Source organism: Heliangelus exortis, chromosome 8 (assembly GCF_036169615.1).
Source record: "Heliangelus exortis chromosome 8, bHelExo1.hap1, whole genome shotgun sequence".
Classification (NCBI taxonomy): domain Eukaryota; kingdom Metazoa; phylum Chordata; class Aves; order Apodiformes; family Trochilidae; genus Heliangelus; species Heliangelus exortis.
The window spans coordinates 29,314,271-29,330,595 of NC_092429.1; the positions used below are offsets into that span (position 1 = coordinate 29,314,271).

General features: G+C 46.3%; 1 protein-coding gene across 1 annotated transcript in view; it reads left to right on the forward strand.

Annotated features, from left to right (window-relative positions):
* Positions 1-16,325, forward strand: part of XPR1 (xenotropic and polytropic retrovirus receptor 1) — a 93,773-nt gene that overhangs the window by 66,560 nt on the left and 10,888 nt on the right. The window contains exons 8-11 of the mRNA XM_071751374.1: positions 3,190-3,377; positions 3,609-3,788; positions 6,991-7,156; positions 8,840-9,031. Of these exons, the coding sequence (XP_071607475.1) occupies positions 3,190-3,377; positions 3,609-3,788; positions 6,991-7,156; positions 8,840-9,031 (726 nt within the window). The remainder of the gene's footprint in view (positions 1-3,189; positions 3,378-3,608; positions 3,789-6,990; positions 7,157-8,839; positions 9,032-16,325) is intronic.

A 16,325-nucleotide genomic window follows, 5' to 3' on the forward strand; every position in this document is an offset into this window, starting at 1 on the left:
TCCAGTCATCTCTTGGGATAAAATTTCTCTGTTTGAGAAGCTGTTTGCAAGGCTTGCCATTTGGTCTTGCAGTGGCTGAGGCAGAGACTCGACTCCTCTGTGAGAAGGGTCTGTTTAATGTGTAGAAGCTGTTCTTTATTCATTGTATCTTTTTTCCCCTGTAACTTAACATGTTTGATCTCTGTGTGAGATGCAAATACGATTGAAGCCATTTGTGTTTACATTATCTCTCGGTATTAAGAATGAAAAAGTGGCACAGATGTGAGAATGAATTCATAAAAATTATCATCTCTCTAAAGCAGATGTTATTAAACTAATGTGAATTATAGACGTGTTTGTATCAGCAGTCATGGGCTGGTATCTCTGTGTTACCTCAGATACTGGGCAAAAACCATCCTAACTGCAAGGTGTTCTCTATAAATTGGACATTACTTTGCTGACCTGTCTGCTGCTTTAGCCAAGTAGTTTTTGTGATTTCATTGTCTCCCACAGGATTCTCCTGAAAAAGCTGTCACAGCTTGGACAGGGGCATCTGTGCTGGGTTAGGAACTGGCTGGAGGGCCGGGCCCAGAGAGTGGTGCTGAACGGGGCTGCATCAAAATGGCGGCCGTGGTGTCCCCCAGGGATCAGTGTTGGGCCCAGTGCTGTTCAATATCTTTAGTGATGATTGAGATGAGGGGATTGAGTCCATCATCAGCAAATTTGCAGATGACACTAAGCTGGGGGGAGTGTGGATCAGCTGGAAGGCAGGAGGGCTCTGCAGAGGGACCTGGACAGACTGGAGAGTTGGGCTGATCCCAACGGGATGAGGTTCAACATTCCAAGTGCTGGGTCCTGCACTTTGGCCACAAGAACCCCATGGGGAGCTCCAGGCTGGGCACAGAGTGGCTGAGAGCAGCCAGACAGAGAGGGAGCTGGGAGTCTGGATTGCCAGGAAGCTGAAGAGGAGGCAGCAGTGTGCCCAGGTGGCCAAGAAGGCCAATGGCATCCTGGGCTGGCTCAGGAAGAGCGTGGCCAGCAGGTCCAGGGAAGGGATTCTGCCCCTGTGCTCAGCCCTGGGGAGGCCACAGCTTGAGTCCTGTGTCCAGTTCTGGGCCCCTCAGCTCAGGAAGGAGATTGAGGTGCTGGAGCAGGTCCAAAGGAGGCAACTGGGCTGGTGAAGGGGCTGGAGCACAGATCCTATGAGGAGAGGCTGAGGGAGCTGGGGGTGTTGAGGCTGGAGAAGAGGAGGCTCAGGGGAGACCTCATCACTCTCTCCAACTCCCTGAAAGGAGGTTGGAGCCAGGGGGGGGTTGGGCTCTTTTCCCAGGCAACTCTCAGCAAGACAAGAGGGCACAAGAGGTCTCAAGTTGTGCCAGGGGAGGTTTAGGTTGGACATGAGAAAGAATTTCTTTCTGGAGAGGGTGATCAGCCATTGGAATGGGCTGCCCAGGGAAGGGGTGGATTCTCCATCCCTGGAGATATTTCAAAAGAGCCTGGATGTGGCACTCAGTGCCATGGGCTGGGAACTGCAGTGGGAGTGGATCAAGGGTTGGACTTGATGAGCTCTGAGGTCCCTTCCAACCCAGCCAATTCTATGATTCTATGATTTTACCACTGTATATGTAGAACCTGGGAAACAGCACTAAAACATGGCTTTTGTTAGTAAGCCAATGTCTTGCCCAATTTTAGAAGTACAACAAGTGCTGAGCGCTTCCCTGCAAGCAGAGTCCTTGGGGGTTCAGACAAACTGCTCAGCTCTAGTGATTAAAATGGTTTGGTTAGGAAGCATGGAGGGGAATCACATGTAGGCTTCGTACTGCAGAAGTTAAGCTAGATAGGGTTTGGTATCAGAGGAGAATAGAATTACTCCTAGCTGCTTGTTGTACTGTTCAGTATCTGCTTTTTCTCCAGAGCCAGCTGCTTTTCCACAACACAATTATGGTCCTTTACCTCCCTGAGTCCAGAAATAAGATTAGCAGACATTAGCTATGGAAGTTGCATGCTGTGCTGTTACAGTAAACTGTGTTCACCTCAGGATAAACCTTGGTCTGGGTGTTCTTGTCTGGAATAGCACACAGCAGATCTGTCCTGCTCTGGCTCCCATGCAGTATTTTTGGGGCCACTCTGTCCTGTTTGGAAGCACCTCCCTTGGTTTTGTTTACAGGCACTACAGATAAAAATTTGAAATGCTTATATTGCAATTCTGTATTTTCAGCTTCTTCTGTTCAAAATTTGACTCTATTTTGCCTGAATGCAGTTGTCTCCAAGTTTTAAATTTAAAACAACAGTTCTTGAGTCATTACTCCTTGCACAATTTTACTCTGTAATTTTATGTAGTATAAAGTATGATGCTGAACACATGAAACTTTTTATAGATATGCTTTCTCTGAGAAAAAGTTTGTACAGCTCAGGGCTGTAACTTAGCAAGGTTTGTGGGAATAAATTCTCAGCATTGTTTCTGTAAAACTATTGTTTTTTCTTCTCTCAAAAACAGTATGTGGGTAAGAAAAACACTCAATGAAACTGAGACTGAGGATTGAAATACCTGGGTTTTGTTTGTGTTTTTCTCAAAAAAAAAAACTGTGCTGGGCAACTGGGGGAGAATATTTTACAGAGGGGCTCCTGCTAGAGAAAGATGCTTGTTAAAAATGAAGCAAATTTGTTTCCAGAACTCTGAAGATTGAGCAGAAGAAGTGCCAGGCTTTCCAGGACATCTGCCTTATGTTGGGCTTTCTCTGTGGGTGTGGCTGGTTAGGGATGTGCACCACACTGCAGTTGTGATGAGTTCAGGGATTAAGCACAACTGAGTTTTGTTTTCAATACAGTAAATGGTGGTGCTTGGTTTTGTGGGGAGCTGAAGCATTTGTGTATCTGCCTGGGGGGATTTCATCTCCATCAAACCAAAGCCTTTAGGTGCATGCAGTAGGGATTTATTCTTGTGCTGTCTCTCACGCTTGTAGTGCGAGACTTGGGATCTTAGTCTGGGCACCTGGCTGTACCAGCTGGAAGCTGAATTTTTCCCTCGAAAACCCATAAATCCTCAAAGGTTAGACAAGAAGTCCTCCACTTGCTGGTATATAGAGGTGCTCAGGAGCATACCCTGTTTCCAGGGGCACAGCCAAGCATTTGAGAGCCAGCATAAAGCAACTCTGCTTTGTGACACGACTTGTGCTGTCACTGAAGCCATTTCATTTTTGTCTTTGCCAGGTGTGGCTTTTATAGATGGACCAAATGTGTGGCCACTGGTGAGAATCTATCGAGGTGGCTTTCTCCTGATAGAATTCCTCTTTCTCCTGGGTATCAACACGTATGGCTGGAGACAGGCTGGAGTCAATCACGTCCTCATCTTTGAACTCAATCCCCGCAGCAACTTGTCCCATCAACATCTCTTTGAGGTAAGCAGAAGTGATTGTAGGAGTGGCTGAGCCACGTGGGCTGTCAGGAGGATAAAAATGCTGCCCTTCCTGGCAAGGACTTGTAACACAATTAGAAGGGGAAGTTGCTGAAGTCTGATTAGATTACACGATTGAGCACTGCTGTCCCTTTTCTTATAATGAGAATTCATTGTTGGGTTTGGAGCTGTATTTTCATAAGGTATCTGTGTGGTTTTTTCTGTCTTTCTGTAGATTGCTGGTTTCCTGGGGGTTTTGTGGTGCCTGAGCCTGCTGGCATGTATATATGGTAAATTCACCTACATCCCTATGCAGGTGAATCCACTTATCCTGTATGGCTTCATGTTGCTTTTTCTCATCAACCCTACCAAAACCTTATATTACAAGTCCCGTTTTTGGCTGCTCAAACTATTGGTAAGTCTGATTTAAAAATAAAAAATTTAAAAACAGCAAAAAAAGCTGTAGTTTAGTCGTAGTATTCAAGTATGTACAAATGTCACTAATCCTCAGGAAAAGGGGATGCTTATGTCCCTGTGTATTCCTAGAGCAGACATTGATAAGGTACTGACTGCAGATGGCTGCTGGGCACAGGCTTGTGGAAGAAATTTCTGCTTGTTGGTACCAGTCTCTCATTATCTTCATATTGCAGGTAGCTGCTTGTTTATCTTCCTACAGAGAGCTGTATACAGACTTTGCACATGTAAAACCACTCCAGTACCTTTGCTTGTTTGTTCCTGAATGCAGCCAAACAGTTTGGTCAGGGTTATGGTGCTCCAGGGCAAGGCTGTGTGGGTGTTCCTCAGCCCAGACTGGGGGAGTGCCAGCACTGAGACAGGTCACTGATGGAGGGGGAGGGAACATTTGCAAAGTTTACTTCTTATAAAATTAAGTTCCTGGGTGTGTGTATGGAGGGTTCTGCAAATGTTTCAAAGCAAAGTATTTTTGACCCAGTTCCTATTTCCCGGGCAAGATAAATCTGCTGAATGGAATGTGAATGTGGACTCTGCTTCACTGTGCCAGTTATTGGTGGGAGCTCCAAGGAACAGACTTGTTGGTTGGCTCACCAGTTTCTTCCCAAATGGCTGTTTCACACGTTCATCCCCACCCTGTATGCCCTATTAAATTCACTTTAATCAAGTTGGTTCCCTCGACAGCTTATTCTTGCTGGATCTGCTCTGAGAGCATTGGGTGGAAGAGGGTTTGGCTGCCTGATGCTCTTCACAGGCTCATTTTAATACCAATTAAAGCAATTAACTTTATCTGGAACATGACAAAGATGAAATGCAGCAGCATGCTTAAAGCATGTGTGTGCAGGTGTGCACACAGGGAGTTAAACTGTCTGTGTTTCCCTCTGTTATTTGATTTGCAGCTTACTACTGCAAATTTTCTTACTTTTTGCCTCCCAGCATTCAGCCATCTCTCATAGATGTACCTTTAGTCCCAAGCCTCATTAATCCTACTGCTGTCCCTTGGTGCTAGGGGAACTATGTGAGCAAGATCTGTGCTAATTTACCTTAATGTCTTAACAGAGTGAGATTCTCAGTCTTCACAGAGCTCTCAGTTTCCAGCACCTGCTCTGTCCCTGCTCTCTCTAGGCTGCAGTCCTGCAGTACAGACACATCTTTGGGCATGCACAGGCCCGTTCAGCCCAAGGTCTCCTGGGGAAAAAAAGGCTTCCCCAAAATGCAAGATCCACTTTAATGGTAGAAATGACACAGTGCATCTGACTGTGTGTTATGTGGGGGGAGGAAAGGGAAAAAAGAGGACAGATAAACCACATGAAGAGCAGCTATTAGGTTTTCCCAATTTTTATAATATGTAATTGGCTGGGTGACTGTATGTTATTTCTCCTTGCAGTTGCCAGGAGCTATCTGGGTGAAAGGAGGTTTAAACAGCAAAATGTTTAGAACTGTGGCTGTCACACAGATTTTGGTTGGGTGAGCCTTTTTCTTCACATGCTTGACATGTTTCATTTCCAGCCAAAATGAAGTCTGATATATACCAGGAGTAGCAGAGCAGTACTGGCACCTCCAGTTCTCTGAGAACCACATCAGGAGGGTACTTCAGTACACGTGGACATGGGAGGCTTTGCTGCCTCCAGCTGTGACCATCCCCATCCCCTTGTTGGTACTCAGGAGTGGGTTCTCTTCTGCCTGTCCCTGAGGGACTGCAAGTTGCACTTGAACTGATCTTCCTCTGTGTCAGAAAAGTTCTTTAGCCCCTGCCAGGCTCTTCTTTCTCTTCAAGCAGAAAAGGACCTGTGGGTGTTGGTCAGCAGCTGTCTGAATAAGAGCCAGCAGTGTGCCCAGGTGGCCAACAGCATCCTGGCTTGTGTCAGGAGCAGTGTGGCCAGCAGAAGGGCAGTGATGGTGTGCCTGTACTCAGCACTGGTGAGACCTCACCTCAAGTGTTCAGTTCTGGGCCCCTCACTACAAGAAGGACATTGAGCTGCTGGAGGGAGGTCAGAGAAGGGCAACCAAGCTGAGGATGGGTGTGGAGAACAAGTCCTGTGAGGAGAGGCTGAGGGGACTGGGAATGCTTAGTTTGGAGAAGAGGAGGCTGAGAGGAGACCTTATTGCTCTCTACACCTCCCTGGAAGGAGGTTGCAGGGAGGTGGGTGCTGACCTCTGCTCTCAGCATGGGTCAAGATCCACATCTGGTTTATTCCACTAAGTCTCAATCCCCTATTTGGCTTTGAAATGTAGGACCAGAGCCTTAAATTGTCATTACAAGCTGATGAGAGTGTCAGTCCTTTCCCAGGTTCCTGTAACTGTGTAGCCTTCAGGTTAATAAGGTGAGTAATATGGAAGAGCAGTATTAGGCTGTGCTTTCATTAATTTAAAGGTTCGTAAATCTCTGAACTGCTGGCTGGTGCTGTCTCTTTGAGAAATTGGCCCTCAGTAACTATAACTAACTGGGTAGAGAGAGTTGTAATCAAGGGTAATGGAGCATGAAAACTGTCTGGTTTGAAAGTAGTAAAACTGCTGTTAAAGCTTAGAGGGGAAGTGGACTGGGATTGAGGGGGAGTCTGATTGACATTCAATAGGATTACCTCTGCCCTTCCTTTAACCCCTTCCCTGCTCAAGGCTTTGGGAGATCCAGCTGTAGCAATCTGCACTCTTACAGCTTCTCACACCAAAGAACAAGTAGGGATCAAGTAAACTGAGCCAGGATCAGACTGATGGTCATGCTGACATTAAATGTGAGGAAAGGCAAGTGTGGAAGATGTTGGTAGACATGGCAGAAGTGGTTGAAAGATGGTGCTGATCAAAATGAGGAGCAAGGGGAGAAACAGAGAGGTGTAGAGCTCTTACACAGAGATATGGGGAATTTGTGGGAAAGAGCTTGGCTGGAGGAGACTGGGCTCTTCTGCCAGTCAAAAATCAACAGTGTGGGGGAGAACACAAATAGTTGCACAGGGAAAGAAGAAAGCAGGAATGTTATTTGTACTAAAAGTGAGGAAAGCATTCTCTCTTCTGTCATCAGGAGCAAAAGGTCAGCAATAAATCTTAAAGCTTTTCTGTTATTGCCATATTTGTTCAATACTGTGGTGTCCTGCATTTAGATGTCTCTGACACTATGTCATGAATTATTCCTTTTGGTTTTTCCCTGACAGTTTCGAGTGTTCACTGCTCCCTTCCACAAGGTAGGCTTTGCAGACTTCTGGCTGGCTGATCAGCTCAACAGCCTGGTCGTGATACTCATGGATCTGGAATACATGATCTGCTTCTACAGCTTTGAGGTTCAGTGGGAGGACAATGCTGGACTTCTGGCAAATACAGGTAGAGTAATGCTGACAACCCAGGCAAAAAATCAAAATGATCTGAAAAACATTGAGCGAGGCAACCTGACAGTCATCTGTCTGTTTTGGAGATGGCTGCCAGTGACATAGGAAACTGAAATAGTTGATGCTTCTTGTAAACACAGCGTTAGAGAGATTCTGCCCTTTCTTACTTCCATCCAGAGAAATGGAATTTCACATCCATGTTTATTTCCTAATCCAGTCATTTGGCCTGATGTGTGTGTTCGTCAAAGAATTCAGGCACAGCACTTGTTGACTGGCAAGAGTCAAGAATTCCCATTTCCCTGGCACTGTTGTTTTATTTCATAGCAGTTTATCCAGGTATTTGCTTTTAGCCTGTTGCTCAGCATGAAAATGAGGTGCATGAGCTTGTTAAGCACAACTGTCTGAGCTGCAGCCTGGTTCTTAGAGGCTCCATCACAGTACAGGGCAGCAGCAGAGGATGGAGAAACAGCCTCAGAGCTCAGCTTATTCACTTGGAATTGGTGCTGTGATACCAGGGGTGTGCATGCTCTGCCTCCCCTTTCCAGCCAGAAGAGCTGTAGAGCTGGAATATAAATTCTGACTTTGGCCTTCCCAGTGGCAAAATCATACCTGTCTCCTCCTGGACCAGGCTGTGTTGTCTTTTCATTTCAAGCAGTGACTGCTGGCAATTTGTGTTTCCTGATGGTTTTGACACTTGCTGGAAGAATTTGCAGTATGCTTCAATAAGCATAAGTGTTCACTTTGTTCTTCCAATCTGTCTGATCTTTCTCTTTGCTTTAAGACAGTGTCGCACGTAGCTAAATATTTATTAAAATAAAAATAAAATAAATATAGCAACCGAGTGGGTAACAACTTGTCCTCTTCCAGTCCCAACAGCAGAATGATAGTGCAGTGCTTTGGCATAAATATTGTCTAAAAACTTGTCTTCACTTATGTGAATAAGAAACAAATGTTTGTTAGCCAGTGGGGTGTTTGGTTTACATGTGGTAAGCAAGGCACTGTAAGAATATGGTGTGCCAGGAGGTTCTAGGAAAAAGCTGTGATTTTCCTGGTTATTTCCTCAAAAACAAAAAAAAGGCTTTCAAACATCAGGGGTGTGACACAATGTCATGTTGTCGTAGTTGACTCTCACCCCAGTCACATGCTGAAAACCCCAAACACATGCTGAAGTGTGTTTTATTCCTATTACAGTATACAAGAAAAATGGGTCAAGGACATCTTGGCAAAGTAGCCTTTTTGAGCTGTCCTGCAGTGTTTGGGAATGCTCTCCTATCTATGTACAAAAACACAGTGTCTAAGGCCTTTTGTAGTTCCATCTCTAATTTGATTATTCTCAGTACTGCCCACAGCAGAAAATAAATTTTAAAATAGATTATTTCTAGTCTTCTTGCACGTTAATTACACGGGGAGCAGTGGAAGGGTGAGATGGTAATCTGTCTGGATGTGTTATTGATGTCATATTGATGTCATTGACCTGTGTACCTCTGGGATGCAGTCAGGGGCTCCAGGTGACTTTCCAGCCATGAGCTTCTTGCTGTGCTGGGTGTGTGTGTGCTGAGGAGGAGACATGGACGGGGGATTGCAGTCATGTCAAGTGATACTGTGCTTACAGGAAAGAAGACAATAGGAGTGCTTATGCTTGCTGACTCTGTCCCTGAATTTTTTCTTTTTCTTGCAGATAATCAGATTTGTTACAGCTACTCCTACGGAGTGAGAGCAGTTGTCCAGTGCATCCCTGCTTGGTTGCGATTCATCCAGTGCCTGCGCCGTTACCGCGATAACAAACGGGCCTTTCATCTGGTTAATGCTGGAAAATATTCCACCACCTTCTTTGTGGTGACATTTGCAGCCCTCTACAGCACTCACAAAGGTATCGGTTATTTTTTTAAACCCTTTGCAACTCATGGGATTTGCTTTTTATGTGGGAGGAGCTCAATTTAGCTCCTGTTGGAGCATGAACTTTTGTCTTTTGCCACCTGTGAAGCATCTCAGTGGAAAGGCAAAGGGCTGCCTAGCTTGCAAAGAGTATCTGGACATCTTTTAGGTATTTTGTGCATGCCTGGTCTGCTTAGCACTGTGCTTGAGAAGAGTGAGAAAGAGATTTTCAGGTTTTGCTCTCAAAAGGAGAAAACTAGAATCCCTGTCAATTTTTGCTGTGAAGGGATGCTAAATGGGAGACGTGTGATGAAAAGGAGAACATAGGAAGTTACTTATCCCTTGGCATTCATGAGTAGCTAACCTGGATAATCTGAATAAAGTCAGTCCATCATCCCTGAATGTGGGGAGGTGTGCACAGTGCTAGGAGAATGCAATCACTGGGTTTTCTTGTGTGTTTTTATCCATGTTTTTTCTTCAGCTGGTGTAGGGAGTTGTTTCCAATCCATTTAACTGCAGACTGAGCTCTGATCCCTCAAGTTCCCCATCTCCCTGGAAACGACAATTACTTGATTCTTCTCTTGTTCTGAGGGAAAAAGCTTTTAGTTTCTGCACTTCAGGCAGTCGCCCTGCCTTTCATTGCTCTGAAGTCCTAAGAGCTGTATTCTTTTATTTGAAAATACAAGCCTTCTGTGTCTCCAGGTGTTAGCAGCCACAAAATGCTTGTGACCAATTACTTATCCTGAAATACGATTGTGGCGGGGCAGGGAGGAGTGTTCAAGGCATGCTCCTTGTTAGGCTTTTGGGAGGGTGGTAGGCTAATTAGAAACCTACAGTTTTCTAATAAGAAATGGCTGTTGTGATGTATCTGGTCCCAAAGTCACACTGGTAATGTTTTGTCCAGCCTTGTGCTTCAGTGGCAGAGCAGTGCAGTGGTGCAGGGTGGCTGAAGGTTGGGAGTCAGGCACTCTGTGTCCACACGTGTGCTCAAACCTGAGCTGGGAGCATCAGTGGTGCCCCCAGCCTCCCTCTGCATCCCCTCCCCACTGCTCTGGCCCCAGAGCTTGTTCCCCTTTTAACTTGTTTGCTCAGTGACATTCTGCAGCTCTTCAGTTCCAGCCCTGCAGTCCAGTTAGTCAGCACCACCAAACCCCATGATGAGACAGATACAGATTATTGCCTGGCTACAGTCACTGGTTATAAGCTTTTGTATACAGTGCCTGCTTTGTGGGGGCTGAGTAATGCTTCTCCTTCCCTGGGGGGTGGACAGTCTGGCAGAGCCTTCTGTGAGAAGGTTGGGGTAGGTTTTGCAACCAAAAGGAAAAGCAGCATCTGTCAAAATGTCCTGGTGAGGAATTTGACCTCTCTTTCTCCTCCCCTTGAAGCCTGCATCCACGCCAGGACAGCTGCCCCTGGTTCTCCTGGCTGCCATATATAACTGCTCTGCTCCTCAGGGCTGTCAGGGAGTGGGTTGTAACAAGGTGTTTATGAGCCAGGCACAAGGCTTGTTCCACTTTGTGAGATGATGAGGACTCCCACCTGCAGAGCAGGCAGCAGTGACGGGGACAAATGCTGATGCCATGGCTCAGAAACACAACCACATCTCAGGGAAGACAGCAGCAACCCAACGGCAACTGTTGCTGAGCTCCCAAAGGAAGAGTTCTCAGTATTTTGATATTGCTCAGAGGAATGGGAAGCAAAGGCCACGTTCTGTAAATCCAGTGCTGTGGGGGGTGTTTGCAGAGGCAAATGAGGCTGAGCTGTAACTCGAAGCTGTCAGCTGCCTGCAGCATGGTGAGCAGAGCCTCTGGCTCCCTTCTGCCCTGGATTTAACAGGGCTGAGCTCCCTCCAGGATAGCTGAATATTACCACAGGATCCCAGGCTGCTTTGGGTTAGAAGGAACCCTAAAAGACAAAAGGGACCTCTTCCAGCTTGAATGCATTCCCCTTGGCCTGTCACACCATGCCCTTGTAAAAAATTGCTCCCAGCTTTCCTGTAGCCCCTTCAGGTACTGGAAGGTGCTCTAAGGTCTCCTTGGAGCATTCTCTTCTCCAGGCTGAACAGCTCCAACTCTCCCAGCCTGGCTCCAGAGCAGAGATACTGCAGCCCTCTAAGCATCTTTATGGCCTCCTCTGGACTGGTTCCAGCAGCTGTGTCCTCCTTGTGTTGACTCCAGAAATGGACACAGCACTGCAGGGGGGGTGTCAATGTTTATGCTGCTGTTTATGTTCCAGCTTTATCCTTCATGAAATGAGACATCTTTCTTTTGCTGCTGTCTGTCATTTTTTTCTTTCCTTGGTGCTCCCATGCTATCATCAGCTCACACAGAGTAAAGATTTGGCTTCTGTTTCTGAAGAACTGAGCTTCTCAAGTGCTTTGTGCCCATCCATAGTTTTTTCTTTTGTGGGATCTTTCAGCATAGCACTGGTGTGTTTACCCTGGTGCTCTTCAGAAGCATGTTAACCAAGCTTAAACACAAGTTCTGAATAAAAATTGGGTATGTGATATTTTATCCATAAACTGAAAGGAAAGATAGTTTGAGCAAGTTTTCATTGTAAGGTTGTTTTTAACAATTTATTTGATTGAATTCGTGTGGTCTGGGTAGTATCCAGCTATTTATTAACCTCTGAATTATTCCAGAGTTAATCCCCCATGGCCTAGAAACTTGAGTAAGCATCTCCTCTTCCACACTGCTCCCACGCCTTTTCCAGGTACTCCAAATAAAACTGCTGGCTGCCACCTGCTTGGAAGTGCCCTGGAGAGCCTTAGGTCGGTCCAAGATAATGTAACAGCCACACACTTTCTCATTAAACAGCCCAGAAAACTGACAGTAATTAAAAATACAGAAGTTAACTAAATAGGGCTGTCTCTAAAGAGTAGGGCTTCTGTCTGTGTTCCTGCCACTGCTTCAGCTACTGGCTTCTCCTGCTGAAGGGATGTGCAATTTGTCTTTTTTAAAGCCTGAAAAAACTGTGAAACTTCCTTCCTTGCTTTGCCAAGGAATAGAGATGTGAAGCTTCAAGGAAAGAATCATCCTTGGATTAATGGGCTTTGGCAGGAAGGTGTTGGACCATCCCTTACTAAGCTCTGACCAGATGAAGATGAATGGGGAACGTGCTGCTTTTTGACAACACAGTGAAAGATTCCCAGGTCTTGGAGCTGCTTCCCACTCCTCATTCATCACGGTGCCCTCAGCCATTGCCAGTGGTGTCACCACCTTCCTGCTGGAATGGATCACTGGTTCTCCCACCCTCTATTCCACCGCCCCTCACCTGAGGAGGGGGAAGACTTCCAGGAGAAGAATAATTATGCATGGCAGGAAGGTGGTAACATCAGGTGGTTGCACGGGAAGCTGCAGGAGGATACCTGACTACACCTTAGCTCTGCTTTTCTCTGCCAGCCCAAGTGCTGGATAGTGGGTGGTGTCACTTAGCCCGTGTCACCTTGTCCGAATCTGCAGGGTGAATTGGTTGGTAGGTGGGACAATAATTAACCCTGATCCTAAACTCTTACAGGACACAAAAACAAGATGATGTGAGAACTGAGACTAAAATCACTTTTACAGAGATCAGACACTTGTGCAGCAACTTGTAATACCTCATCTGAGAAATGTTATTCCATTTCTAGGGAGTGAGGCAAAAGAAAATAAATGGACATCTAGAATTCAGGTACAAAGCTTCTGAAACACTGAAACAAGAAGCTTTTCTGAGATCCTGTTCTCTAGCTTATCCTTTGTGTGTCAGTACAAGGTCTCCCATCTCTCCCCTTCTTTCTCAGTGCTGAAGAGCTGTCAGTGCTGCAGCAAGCCAGATCATTTGACTTAGGTGTCAGAAGAGCCTTAGAGTGCTTGGATTGACCTCTGAAAGTAAAACAAACTTTGTAATGGGATTAACTGGCTGCTTTCTTAATACTTGCAGTTTTCACACAACTTGTCTTAGCACAGCACACTGGCAACTCCATCAGGATGATTATTTGGAGCCGAAACGTGCAATGGCTGTCACATTACTGTGAGCTAGGATGAATTTTTGTCTGAAACGCTGTCATCCCGTGCCCAGGAGGCCTTCAGTAATGAGTCGTGTTCATTAGCCATTCTTTCTGATCCTTTCCATCACAGCAGCAGTGTCATTAGTGAAGAATTGGAGGCATTGCCGTGGGCAAACATTTCCATCCTGGCCTCTGACCTCCTCCTGTCTTTGACGTGGGTGTCCTCAGCACCCCGGGCAAGCCCAGATCCTCCACCCTGGCTTCTTAGCTCCTCTGATTGCTTCAGCAGCCATCCCGGATGGTGCTTTGGGGCTGAGCTGCTGGCAAGGGTGAGGAGCAGCTCGGCAGAGCTGGAGCAGCCTGGGCAGGCAGAGGTGCTGGCAGGAGCTTTGCTTTCTCACAGGTAAGTGAGCGGGGAGGGGGTTTGGGCCAGCACTTGGGCTGGCAGAGAAAAGCAGAGCTAAGGTGTAGTCAGGTATCCTCCTGCAGCTTCCCGTGCAACCACCTGATGTTACCACCTTCCTGCCATGCATAATTATTCTTCTCCTGGAAGTCTTCCCCCTCCCCAGGTGAGGGGCAGTGGAATAGAGGGTGGGAGAACCAGTGATCCATTCCAGCAGGAAGGTGGTGACACCACTGGCAATGGCTGAGGGCATCGTGATGAATGAGGGGTGGGAAGCAGCTACAAGACCTGGGAATCTTTGGATGTCAAGTGGGACATTCTTGGTGTGCTGTGGGGGAGAGGCAGCCTCAGCACCTTGCTGCTGGGGGATTCCTGCATTCCCTGCTCAGGATTGCAGCCAAGAGATGGATGTTGGTAGCTGGGATGTGGACTGGCAGTACCATTGGTGTGGTTTCATATACCTCAGCAGTAAAGGTGGCTGGAGAAGCAGGAACACAAATGAGTAAGGTATTAGTAAAAAGGATGGCCTACTGATAACTCATTCCCTGGGCAATTAGAGGGGGAAGCCTGGCATTTTTTTAATGGAACTTTTTAAGAGAAGCAACTGACTCCGTCACAAGTGATTTTCCTGTCAAACAAGTGCAGATCTGGAGTTCTCCGGTGCTGCAGAAATCTAGGAGATGTAATCATCTGACAGTAGGCTTTTTTATTTTGATTTTCATTCTATTTTGAAGCAATCTGGTTTTGAATCTCAAAGCAGTATAGAGGTAGCAGGTGACACTGTCCCAGTCTCTAGGTTGTCCAGCAAAGTCCCTGCTTACCATGCTGTTTCTTTCTGATTGTGAATCCAGGTATTTTTATGAGTGAGACTGCTGGTCAACAGATAGATTGGAAAACCTATCCTTCCTAAAGCAGCAGCAAAGCATCCCCCAGGAACACTTTCTCAAATGCTAGAGAAGACCCCAGAAGAAGAATTGGATCAAGTCTCAGTCATGACTGATGTGCTTCTTCCCATTGCAATTAAACCACATTCTTCTTTGCTGAGTGCAATGAGATTGCTGCCATGTCTTGAAATCAGACACAGTCATATAGTCCTAGAAACCTGATGCAAATCTGCAGAGTATTTTTCTCAGTCAAAACATGATTTGAGGATTTCTATGTTCTACCAGTGTAGAATCTTACCAGAAGAGGAGAGGAGATGTGTTCTCCTGACAGTTCTTCCGCTGTAAATTGTGCCCAGAAGCTATAGCAGAGGTTTGCAGAACCTGATGGGAAGGTTGTTCAGACAAAATGGTTGGTGTTTGACAAAGCCCCTCAGTGCACAATGGAGAATTCTCCCTTTGCTCCTCTGGGTCATTTGCTTTTTTACTGCAGGAAGTCCCCAGTCACACTGTGGCTGTGCCACTGGTCAGTACTGAGAAGCTGTCTGGGCAGGAGGGCAACACTGCTGCTCTCCCCTCATTAAGAGTATAATTACTGAGGGAGCAGGAACACTGCTTCAAGCAGGAAGGTGTTAGAGAAATGCTTTGAGATGTCATTCTGATTGCAGTTCTTGTGTAGATAAGTCACTTCTGGCTGTCACACCCCCCACACCCCTTGTGTGCTGGGATGGAGGTAATGGGCACTGGTCATCCCCAGGCTGACTGGGTGGCAGAGAGAATAAGTGCTCAGTACTCTTCTGTCTGGGCTTGGCTAGCACACTGTGAATAGATACATATTTTGGGGTTTGTCCTGCATAAATCTGTGTTTGAAAGGTTGTTGGGCATCAGAGGAACCTGGATTTGGCACGCCTGGACCGAGGGGTTTTTAATTGCTGCTGCTCGGGCTGTGTGAGTTCTGTCTGTAGAGGGCTTACCTGACCATGTTTCCTGATAATCCCACACTCCTTACAGCTTTTATCACAGCTTTCCCCACCAGCAGCCAGCTGCAGGGGCTGACACACCAGGAGTGCTTATCAAGGGCCTTTGTGCTCTTATCCAGATCTTCAATAATACATGGCATTGATTTTGGCTGTGTTGAATACTGTATAGTGTTTACATTCCCTGGAATAATTCAGCAGGATAAACAGTATTCTTTGGAAGTAAAGTCAATATTAGCAGCATTCAGGATAGTATTTGCTGCCTGTCTTGGATGGAAAGCAACCTTTCTGTTGCCTGTGTTAAGAAGGGGTTATAATTTCTGTCAAGTGTTTCTCTTCAAATGCCAGTCAGATATTGTGTCCTCTGGGGCTGGTTTTGGGATCCAAGATACTGTCCATCAGCAATTTTTGTAGGCAGTAAATTCTGCTGCTCCAAGTGCCTTTGGCTGTTTTCTGGGGCTGTGGCCATTCACAGCTTCAATTCAGAGATGGAAGCCTTCTGTTATTTGTCTAGCTGACCTTCTGGGGCTGTTTGTGGGTGTGTTTGTGCAGAGTATCTGCTGGAGCAGCCTTTTATAGGGTACACTGAGGCTGCTGATGGAAATTTCTCTGGTAAAGGTTGCAAAAAGCAACAGGGAGGGTACAGCTGTGAATTTCTCTGCAGAGGGGTGGTTCATCCTGCACGTGCTGGTTTGCATAACTGTAGCTTAGGAAGCTGCTGCCTGACAGTGCCCTTTGGAGCATGGAGAAGAAAGGTCCTTTACCTACCCCTTGCTGCAGAGTTGCTGCAGTTCATGGGATGCTGAAGAACTGGTCTTCTTTTCCCTCTTGGAGAGGTTGATATCTACCAGGTATCCAAGAACGCTTCTCCCATCCTGAGACTGACTGAATCTCATGATTTTTGGTGGTTTCTAGCACATCATTAACCAAGCAAACAAAAAACAACACGGGATGAAACAGTTCCTGCTTAAATAATCCCTGGTGATGTCATCATATGTATGCACAGCTATTTATTGTTCCTGGAAAGCTGCCAGGCCAGGAGT